General features: G+C 37.3%; 1 protein-coding gene across 1 annotated transcript; it reads right to left on the reverse strand.

Annotated features, from left to right (window-relative positions):
- Positions 1 to 1,533: 1,533 nt before the first annotated feature.
- On the reverse strand, positions 1,534 to 3,470 carry LOC306865629 (uncharacterized protein). The gene is made up of 5 exons (XM_079410350.1): positions 3,089 to 3,470; positions 2,699 to 3,010; positions 2,416 to 2,543; positions 2,052 to 2,155; positions 1,534 to 1,940 (listed from the first exon to the last, which is right to left on the reverse strand). The coding sequence occupies exons 1-5, from the start codon at positions 3,231 to 3,233 to the stop codon at positions 1,790 to 1,792; spliced, it is 840 nt and encodes a 279-aa protein (XP_079266476.1). The 5' UTR covers positions 3,234 to 3,470; the 3' UTR covers positions 1,534 to 1,789.
- Between the last annotated feature and the right edge of the window lie 7,498 nt (positions 3,471 to 10,968).

Here is a 10,968-nt window from a genome sequence, read left to right on the forward strand (position 1 = left end):
ATAATAATTTTATTCACCATGGGTTTAGCTAAATGCTGTGCCTCTAAAGCACCCACATGTGGCCTAAGGAAGACCAAATGACAAAATCCATTCATTATATATTTATTCAATATAGATGTGGACACACAGCACTATGACTGCAGTCAGCAGACACACTACAGCTGCTCTGCTTCTGAACTTCACACAATCACTTCCTGAAGAACACAAACATGATGTTTTATGACTGAATATCTCTGTCTCTGTCCTGAAAACCCTCACATGATCTGCACTCTGATAGATTTCCACTGTCATCTCCACGCTCTTTCTCTTCATAAATATCATGAGACATTTCTGCTCAGTTACAGTCAGACACTAGCTGTGCTAGTATTCAGTGATTTTTCTGTGTAGATCTCTTTGCAATTTTAGCTGCTCTTCTCTCTGCTTTAATCAGTTAGAATGAAACAACAAAATATAACTGCTCCGAGGCCAAAGCTTGAAGTCTAAAAGGATGTGATCCTCAAGCATAAATGCCACTTTAACACTTTATAGTGGCCATATATCTGGGTCGTTGAAATATTACATCCATGAATGTTATTTATTTATTTCAAAATTGTACAGAAAACTATATAAAGAGTATTTCATGTGCATTTCACCATTTCTTTGTTTTCATTTATTTTAATCACCTTTTTACCTTCACTATAAGCATGCATATTCTATGTGTGGTTGCTATCCATTGCTGCTCTAGGAAGTTGTGTTCTAGCTAGAGTATTTTGGCTATTGTTTTTTTTTTATTGTTTATATATTGTTTTTTGTTTTTTTGCTGTTATACACTACAAGACTTTTCAAATTTGAACAGAATTTAAAGCACTAGGCATCATATACTTGCCAACTTTGTAAAAACTTTCAGTTCATTCAGACCGCGGCTAACTCACACAGAAACATGCGCTGCATTGCAATATGTGTTCTACAATCACCTCAAAAGATTGTAGAACACAGAATCTAAATCTAAAGCCAAAAAAGTTGTCTCTGTGCAATTATATCCATACTACGCATTTTTCTTTGAAATCACCTCTGATTGCTCAAAATCTGTAGACCGGCTCTGACTTAGAACCAGCAACTAGAATCAACTCCTGCAGACTTAAAAATTGAGGGCCAAAATCTGGGCAAAAGCTGTGCATTGTAAAGTCCAAAATTTATTGATGGAATCTTAAATGGTATACAATTAATTATATGACAGCCAATTTCTCAACTTTTTTCATTAGTGTATATCTTTCTATGTTATTGGACCTAAAACTCACTAACCTTCAATACATATTTTATCATGTTACTTTCTGTGGCGCTCACTTGCCATGTACTGCATATGCCATATGTTGCATGTTGAATTGCACCCCTGCACACAGCAAAATTCAGCTGTAGTCCTGAAAATTTAAGGGAGTGATTTCGGTTTCATAGCTGAACTTTGTGTGAACAAAACCGTGTTTAGTATGGTTAGTATTCTGCTGCTGTGTGAACGCAGTCATCAGATGAAAACACAGCAGCTTGCAACTCATTTCTGCTTCAGTTCATCCTGTATATTTATTCATATTAAAGCTTCTCTGAAGGACATCGTCATTAATGGCACGCATATCTTCATTTTCTGTGTGAGTATATTTGACATTAGAAAAACTTTTATTTCATTAATGACTGAGAGTGACAAATATTACAAATGTGTATGTTAACTTCACAGTTTTAAAAGTAAAAATGAATCTACAATATAATAAATAACTAGTCAAAAATACTAAATGACAAAATGATCCCGGTCTTTAAGTGATTAAGCATTACATATAAATGTTCTTTCCAAAATGTTCTTCTCACAGATCCATTGATATTTATTGCTACATGGATAGTCATGCCACCCTGACGAATAAGACACAGCACAGTTCTCTTTTCTTTTTCCATTGGGCTCTCCAGACGTCCAGAACCTGCATCAATAGATCAGCATTAGATGCCCAGTGCTGCTTTCTATATGATATGATACTAACTGTGAGAATCATTTATTACATAATAATCAATTTAATTCAGCGATTTCTCACCGAGAGGTCATGTTGCTGCCGTCAACCCATTTCCAGCTGCCCTCCACATCACTGTCAGTCAGACCAATCCAGAATCCTGAAACTCTCACTCTCTCGAAAAAATTCTGAAAAGCATTTGCATCATAAAATTTACAAATTTAAGGTGATATCTTCAAGAAAAAACAAAAACAAAAAAAACACCACGCACACACACACACACACACACACACACACACATACTTTCCATATTTTATGCAGACATTCCATATGCTTAATTATATTGTTATTATATATTTATTGTTATAGTGTACAAACTGCATTTTACCATTTCTCATCAATCAATATACAGATATTTCCAGACACACAATATACACTCATCTCTCACTCGTTCCTCGCTGTTGTTTATGATGATCAGATCTGCTCCTCTCTCTGTACAGTATTTTCCGCTCTCAGTCCAGCTCTTCTTCACAGAGGAAATGTAGTAACAACTAAATTTATAGTAAAACCATCCATCTGTAAACACAAACAGTTGAAGTATTAGCTGTTTATCCATATTAACACAAAATAAAAATAAAAATAATAATTACACAACCTATTTTTTTTTTACTGTTGTACCAATTTAATATCCTTCAAATATTGAATGTTTGTATAGTGTATCTCATGATTACCCATTCCATTAAAACACTTCAACAGTTCATTTTTCACTTGATTTGACAGTTTGTTTAATTGAATATGGTTGCTGTTGTTAGTTAGTAGCTGGTCTCTCTCATCGGTGAGGTTGTTGATCTGGGTTAGTAGCTGATTTCTCACTTCTGTAAGGTTGGTGATGTTGGTTAGCATCTGGTGTGTCTCTTGTGTGTAGTTTGTGTTGTTTGTATGGATGTGGACACACAGCATTATGACTGCAGTCAGCAGAAGTACACACAGCAGCACCAAACACACTACAGCAGCTCTGCTTCTGATCTTCACTGAATCACTTCCTGAACAACACAGACATGTTGTTAACTGACTGAACGTGCAAACCGCGCCATTTTTATCAAAGAAATGACTGTGATTACCTGCCCACTGTAGTGGTTGGTGTGTGTTTGTCTCTGTCCTGAAGTCATGATCTCTCACACGATCTGCACTCTCATAGATGGCCACTGTCATCGCCACTCTCTCAGACTCAGTTCTGATCACATCGTCATAAATAGCATCAGACATTTCTTCTCATTTAAAGGCAAGCAAGATTAATTTGTGCTAATGCTAATCATTGTTCTCTTCACATTGACTTTTCTCTGCTTTCAGTTTTCATTCAGGTTTGGCATGAGGCACTAAAAGCTCACATACGTCTGTGGTCTCTCATTGGAACGTGTAAAGACCGCCCATTTTTCCTCTTCTCTATTTCTTGACCAACTCAAGCTATACAATACCAATCATCTCTTATTTTATTTCCGTGCTTTTGAATTCTTACTACCGAGAGACTTTTTGAAGAGAGGGCAGGAAATGACTGAAGATAGAAGGGAGTGAGTGAAGGATTCTGTTCCTCATAGTGTCAACTAAATACAGCCGTTTTGTTGAACGTCATTTCACTTCACTGAAGCTGCTATTTGATTCTACTTTTAACACCTATATTAGAACAACATGAAACTGCTCTAAGGTTTGACACCATGTGACGTCCAACTCTTTAGTGCAAAAAAAAAAAAGAATGAAAAATTGTCAATTGTCTGTTCTCGTGAGAAAATGAGGAGCATTCCTCACAGGAACTTCTTAACATGCTTCAAAGGAGCTTTTAAATAATTGTTGAATGTTACATGCAGCTAAAGGTAGCATCCGTTAACTGAAGGCACTCTGTTTGGCCTCCATTTCAATGCTGCAGACCATTTAACAAATGTTACATACACAAATAAAATTACAGTTTTTACTCAGAACAAACCAAAATTGAAAAAAAAAAGGTTCCAGGTTCAGTCTGTGGTGATTGAATCTAATGAAATATCATTAACATGGATGATCAGCCTAATGGCACTTGTGTAGCAGCATGTACTAATGCTGAATGTTTTTCCTGTGTCATTTCCTGTCCATGTTGGTGGTTCGTTGATTCTATTTTAAACATCAGTTAAAACAGCAACATGACACTGATGTGAAGTCAAAGTGTGAATCTCAAATAAAGTGACATTTGTGCCACTTTAACTCTAGAGCATGTATCTGGGTAGTTGACTCATAATGTTTATAAACCCATTTTTATCAACAAATATTTTATTGTAAAACACTGACATTATTTTTTTAAATAAATTTTAATCATCCTTATATTATTATTAGGGCTGTTAACTGATTACAAAACTAATTCATCACACATTTTCTTTCTTCTGTAATTAATCATGATTAATAGCACCTATTCATTTTTACAATATTTGTAATTTTTCCCATTCAATTTACAAATTAATGTGGAAACAACAAAGATGGTTTATTTTAAATATTTGTTTAATGGCATCACTTTACTGATGGCTTTATTAAACAATAATACTTTTTTCAGTTTCTGGGGATGAAATGAGTATAGCTATTCAACATTACAGTATAACTGAAAAAAAAGTCATCACTAATGGCACGTGCATGTCTTCATTTCATGACATATAAACAGTATTTCATTATTTATTAAAGTAATACTCTATTGTATATTTGGTGCTAGTACACCCTTAGCTCCTTTAGTTTTCTTGTTAATGGCAGTTACAGGACTGAGAACGAAGGTGAAAAAATATGATAAATGTGTAAGTTACTCACTTCAAAGCTTTATTAATAAAAAAAAATACCTACATATATCTTGTTGCAAAAATGCTAAATGACAACATGATTCTAGTCTTTAAGTGATTCTGGATGTTTATGTTCAGAATAAATTTGTATAAGCCTATATATAATAAAATTATTTAAAATTTTTCTTCTCACAGATCCATTTCGTACGGAGCCCGGGAAGTCACCTGTACACTCTAAAAAATGCTGGGTTAAATACAACCCAGTGCTGGGTAAATATTGGACAAAACACATGCTGGGTTGTTTTGTAACACTCAGCCTAGTTATCTCTTTAAATGGTGTGTTCGAATGAATGCAGGCTCAATAAATGACCGACAGAACTAGGAATAAATGCCAATTCAGAGTATATTATACAAGAAGACACAGAGAAAAAAAATATATATACATGTAACGTAAACGTAATATGTAACTTAAAGGGAAACAGTTTAATTAAGCTTAAAGGGAATCATTTATGATTTTATAAGGAATTTGAACAGAATCACTGTTTTACGGCTGATCACTGAATCAGCAGCGATTCAGTGGACGAGCCGTAACATCAACTCTGCGCTGGATATTAAAATCCAAAATATAGTGAACACACTATTTAATAGCACAGTAACAAGATCGGCAGATTAAGACATTAACTTGTGAGCACAAAACACAAGATACTTCTCTTTTCATTATAAATAAGGCTTTATTTGATAAATCTAAGACATGTAAACTAATCTAACACATGAACACAAACATTCACACATTCACACATTGCAGAAGGAGAGAAAGTAAGAGAATGAAAATCTGATATCCCAAGTTTACAGCAATATGTGCTATTGCATCGACCTGACCAACCTTCAATCACTTATTTAACCCTCATTTTGAGTTTCTCAATGAGGCTAAAATTTGTATTAAACGCACCGGCTCAGCAAAAATCTGGAGGATACTTGCTTGCATTGCCTGTGTTAAGGGATTCCCTTGTGTCGGTCCTCGTTGCAGACTGGGGTTTTCCCGAGGTTGCTGATTGGCTGGAAGTTCAATAGTCTTTGAAGTGAAGTCTTGGGCGTTGGCAGAAGATGCGGAGTTGGTGTGGTCGAAGTTTGAAGCGAGTGCAGTCAGAGCTTAACTTTGCAGCAAACTTACATTAGAACAAGAAACTCAACGGAAAGAAAATAAACTAAAGTAAAAGGATAAAAGGATGTAACCGGACTAGGTAGTCTTTCTTCTCATCGCGTTAGCAGCTGGCACATAGGCCAGAGCACACTCAAAGAGCAGCGTCAAAACGCAGTGGCAAAAGCAAACAGAGAAGAGCAAAAAGAGAAGAGAGCCAAGAGTTTGATGGTGTCCTGAGTCCTGAGAACTCGGCTTCTGGACACATCCCATCTGGTGTCTTGACCAATTAGATAGGCTATTATCTTAGCTAGGGGTGTTCATCCATCGTAAATCAGCATGTTATAAGTCACATGGTCCGAATTTTACACACTCTTGCAAAGTATACTTTGGGATGATATTTCTATAACCATAATATGATACATTTGACAAAGAATCAATTGGAAGAAACATTTCAAGCTAGAATTGTCAAACTCATACATACCAAACACGAATAACCCTTAAAGTCATTCAATAGTTATTAAAAAGACATACATAATATGTGCTTAAAACATGATAGTCTAATGTATGGGTTACATACATAATATGGAGTTATGCAAAAAAATGATAGTTACTCATAAGCCCTTTTAAGATGATTTTTTTGGTGCATATGGAAAAGACTCTCTGTGTAGTTCTATGGAGTATAAGAGGTATGTTCTGTGAACAAAGAAATTTCAGTTCTTGTATGGGGGAAAAATCAGTCTAAGGAAGCTTGTGATTTCCAGCGTGGAAAACATGTGATGGCCATCTCTTTGACCATCAATCTTGATTACTTTCCCCCAAATTTGACGATCTCCTTCCTGGTTAGAATTATCAATAAGTATTCTTTTGTTTTAATGCTGCAAGCTGTTTTGTGAATGAGTTGGTTGGTTCGCTTGCTTCAGACTAGTGGCGCCAGAATCTAATTTACGATGTTGTCCTGTTTTCTTGGGGCCTCTCTGGAATTTCGGCTCCTCATGTTTTGATGAATCTTAAATTTATTCACGGATTTGCGCTACGCCAGCGCCATCACACACAGATGAAACTTACTAGTGAAGTGTGACAAAATATACCTCTGTAAATAAATACAATTTAAATTCATGTCTCGCACACTTCAGTGCCCTTTGAATGGAACATATGCGCTCGCTTCGAACAGGAATCATGTGGGAATATCCTGTGAAGTCCACTTCACAGGGCACTTACGGTCGAATAGAACAAATTGTCTGAAGTGAAGAGAGAAACATACAAAATGTGCAGAATGCGCGAGGACTGGAGTTGAAAACTGCTGAGTTAAAGAACAAAGGACTGAAAACTAACCTGTACATTATTTATTTTGTATTGCTTTTTACCTTCTCCTTTCGAAACTCTATCGTTTTTTAGAAAATTCAGGAAATTTTCTATTCTTCTTTTTAGTGTTTATTTTATATTAGGCTATAGGATAAGACACAGGTGGCGGTGGTTTAACCTATTGGTGATTAATGTAAAATAAACTAAGAAGACTATTTTGTGAGTGTGGATCATGGTCTTATATACTAAAAATAAAGTTTAATAAACACAATACAATGCATCCTGCACCTAAACAGGTGGCCTGGCTGAAACTGCCGGTACAGATTGGGGGCGGGGCCACACATCTGTGAGTTTACAAACCCACAGGAACGGTTTGCGAAAGCGTGTGCAATGATTGTGAATTTTTGGGTACGGATTCAAAAACTGAAGGTACGCTTTACAAAATCTGAGCCCACAGATTGGAAATTTGTGGGTACGGTTTATTAATCCGTGGGCACGATTTGTTAAACCGAGGGAACAGTTTAAGAATTTGTGAGTATGGTTTAGAAACTGAGGGATGAATTGCAAAACCGTTGCTACGGATTGTTTTTTTTTTTTTCTCCTACATGTGACTTCCCGGGCTCCGTAATTTCAAAACATAATTACATGAATTCCACCCCAATGAATAAGACATAACAAAGTTTTCTCTTCCGTATCCATTGGGCTCTCCAGACCACCAGAACCTGCATCAACAGATCAGTATTAGATGTTCGGTGCTGCTTTCTGTGTTATATGATATTAACTGTGAGAATCATTTATTAGATAATAATCAGTTCAGTTCGATTTTCTCACCCACAGGTCAGTCTGCTATCAACCCATTTCCATCTGGCCTCTTCATCACTGTAAGTCAGACCAATAAAGATATCAGAAATACCAGACTTTTGCAAAACAACACTCTGACAAGACTAAAAAATAACACATTTGTATCAGAACAGTTAAAATATCTTCTCATAGTCTCTCTCTCTCTCTCTCTCTCTCTCACACATACACACACACACTTGTTCCTGTCTGTTATTTATGATGATCAGATCTGCTCCTCTCTCTGTACAGTAGCCTATCTTCAGCTCTCAATACAGCTCTTCTTCTCAGAGGAAATAAAGTAAAAACTAGATTGTTAATAAATCCATCCAACTGTTAAAAAAACAAACAAACAAAAAAAAAACAAACAAACAAAAAACAGTTGAACTATTAGCTGTTGATCCCTAATGACACAAAGTTAGAAAATATACAACTTATTTTTTAATAAAGATTAATATATCAAATATTGAGCTTTTGTCATTTTTGTGTAGTTCATGATTAACCATTTCATTGAAACTCTTCAACAGTTCTTTTTTCTCTTGTATCAACTTTTTGTTTAGTTAAATTAGGTTGGTATTATTGGTCAATGTCTGTGAGGTAAATGATGTTGGTTAGCAGCTGGTGTGTCTCTTGTGTGTAGTTTGTGTAGTTTGTATGGATGTGGACACACAGCACTATGACTGCAGTCAGCAGAAGAATACACAGCAGAACCAAACACATTACAGCTGCTCTGGAGTTTCTGATCTTCACTGAATCACTTCCTGAACAACACAGACATGATGTTTAATGCCTGAACATGTGCAAAGTGCAACATTTTTATCAAAGAAGTGACTGTGATTACCTGAACACTGTGGTGGTTGGTGTGTGTTTGTCTCTGTCCTGAAGTCATGATCGCTCACACAATCTGTACTCTCATAGCTAATGCTAATCATTGCTCTCTTCACATAGACTGTTCTTCTCTGATTTCAGTTTTCATGTAGGTTTGGCATGATGTGCTAAAAGCTCACAAACTATAGAATACCAATCTTCTCTTTTCTATTTTATTTCTGTGATTTTGATTCTTACTACCGAGATACAATGAAGAGAGAGCAGAAAATGATTGAAGAGAGAAGGGAGTTGGACGTGGATTCTGTTCCTCATAGTGTCAACTAAATACAGCTGTTTTGATGCACGTCATTTCATTTCACTTCACTGAAGCTGCTATTTGATTCTAATTTTAACACCTATATTAGAACAAAAACATGAAACTTATTCAAGGTTTGACACCATGTGTACTGGTCCAACTCTTTAGTGAAAAAAAGTTAGTCAATTGTCTGTTCTTGCAAGAAAAAGTGGCATGCTTCTGTGATTCCGTATCCCTTCTCACAGGAACTTAAATATTGCTTGAATGTTACATGCAGCTAAAGGTAGCATCCGTTAAATGAAGGCACACTGTTTGCTCTCTATGTGTTGACAGCTTCAATGCTGCAGACCATTTAACAAATGTTACATACACAAATAAAATTACAGTTTTTGCTCAGAACGAACCAAAATGAAAAACAGGTTCCAGGTTCAGGTGATTTAGTCATTAAATATGCAGTGCAACATAATGCTGAATGTTTTTCCTGTGTCGTTTCCTGTCCATGTTAGTGGTTTGTTGATTCTATTTTAAACATCAGTTAAAACAGCAACATGACACTGATGTGAAGTCAAAGTGTGAATCTCAAATAAAGTGACATTTGTGCCACTTTAACTCTATGTAGAGGGCATGTCTCAGGGTAGCTGACATAACATTGATAAACCTATTTTTATCAACAAAGATTTTACTGTAACTAAATCATGAATGTACAGTATAAGAGAAATTGTGTATTTCATATTCTGTTTACGTGTTGACCATTTATTCTAATTTTTTTCACCATTTTTAATCACCTTTATATTATTATTAATGTTGTCATCTGATTAAAAAAATAATCCCACATTTTTCTGTAATTAATAATGATTAATCTCACCTAGCTATATATTTTTATATTGTAATAACTTCGCATCGAATATCCAAATGAACAAAGACGGTATTTTAAATATTTGTTTAATGTCATCTACTATGTGTCAGAGAATCACAGTCACCTGCACCTTCATTAGCCAGATCCCAATCACCTGAGTACTGATTCCCCGCACCTGTCACCGGCTAATGAACAACACTATATCCACTCACCACAAGCACTCCTTCCTCGTCCGGTCTACCGTTCACTACCCGAACCTAGCCTGACTACTAACCTTGTGTTACCTTCCTGCAGACCTCCAGATTCCCCCTGTTCCAAGTCTCCACCGCTCCTAGTCTCCACCGCTCCTGTTCTCCACCGCTCCTGGCTCTTCCTGGTCCTGTTCCTCCCCGCGGCAGTGCGCACCGCCGACTCCCCTTCCTGGATCCTGTTCCCGCTCCTCCACCCAGCATTCACCCTTGCACCTTTCCCAATAAACCCTGTATTGACCTTACTCCTCCGTGTCTCCTAGCCTGTTCGTGACAGAAGACCGGACCAACTACAGCACCGCGTGTCATGGAGTCCCGGCCACCCTCGGCCGTCGACACGCTGGAGGAGTTGGTCAATACTCTCCGGGCTTCCCTTCTTCCACCACCTGTCCCACCACCTGCCTCTGAGAGTCCCGTGGCCATTCCATCCAAGTACGCGGGTGATGCGGCGGGGTGTGGCGGCTTCCTGCTTCAAGTGTCCTTGTACATCGCGGCACAACCCCGTAAGTTCACCACCGAGAGATCGAAGGTGGCTTTTCTTACCTCCCTCCTGTCCGGCAAGGCGTTGCTATGGGCGCAGGCTATCTGGGACGCGCAGAGCACCATCATCAACTCCTACGAAGCGTTCACCAGCCACTTCAAGGAGGTCTTCGGAGTCGCCGCGGGACGCATCTCTGTGCAGGATCGTCTTCTTCGCTTACGCCA

This window comes from Barbus barbus (assembly GCF_936440315.1).
Source record: "Barbus barbus genome assembly, chromosome: 47".
In the NCBI taxonomy this organism is placed as follows: Eukaryota; Metazoa; Chordata; class Actinopteri; order Cypriniformes; family Cyprinidae; genus Barbus; species Barbus barbus.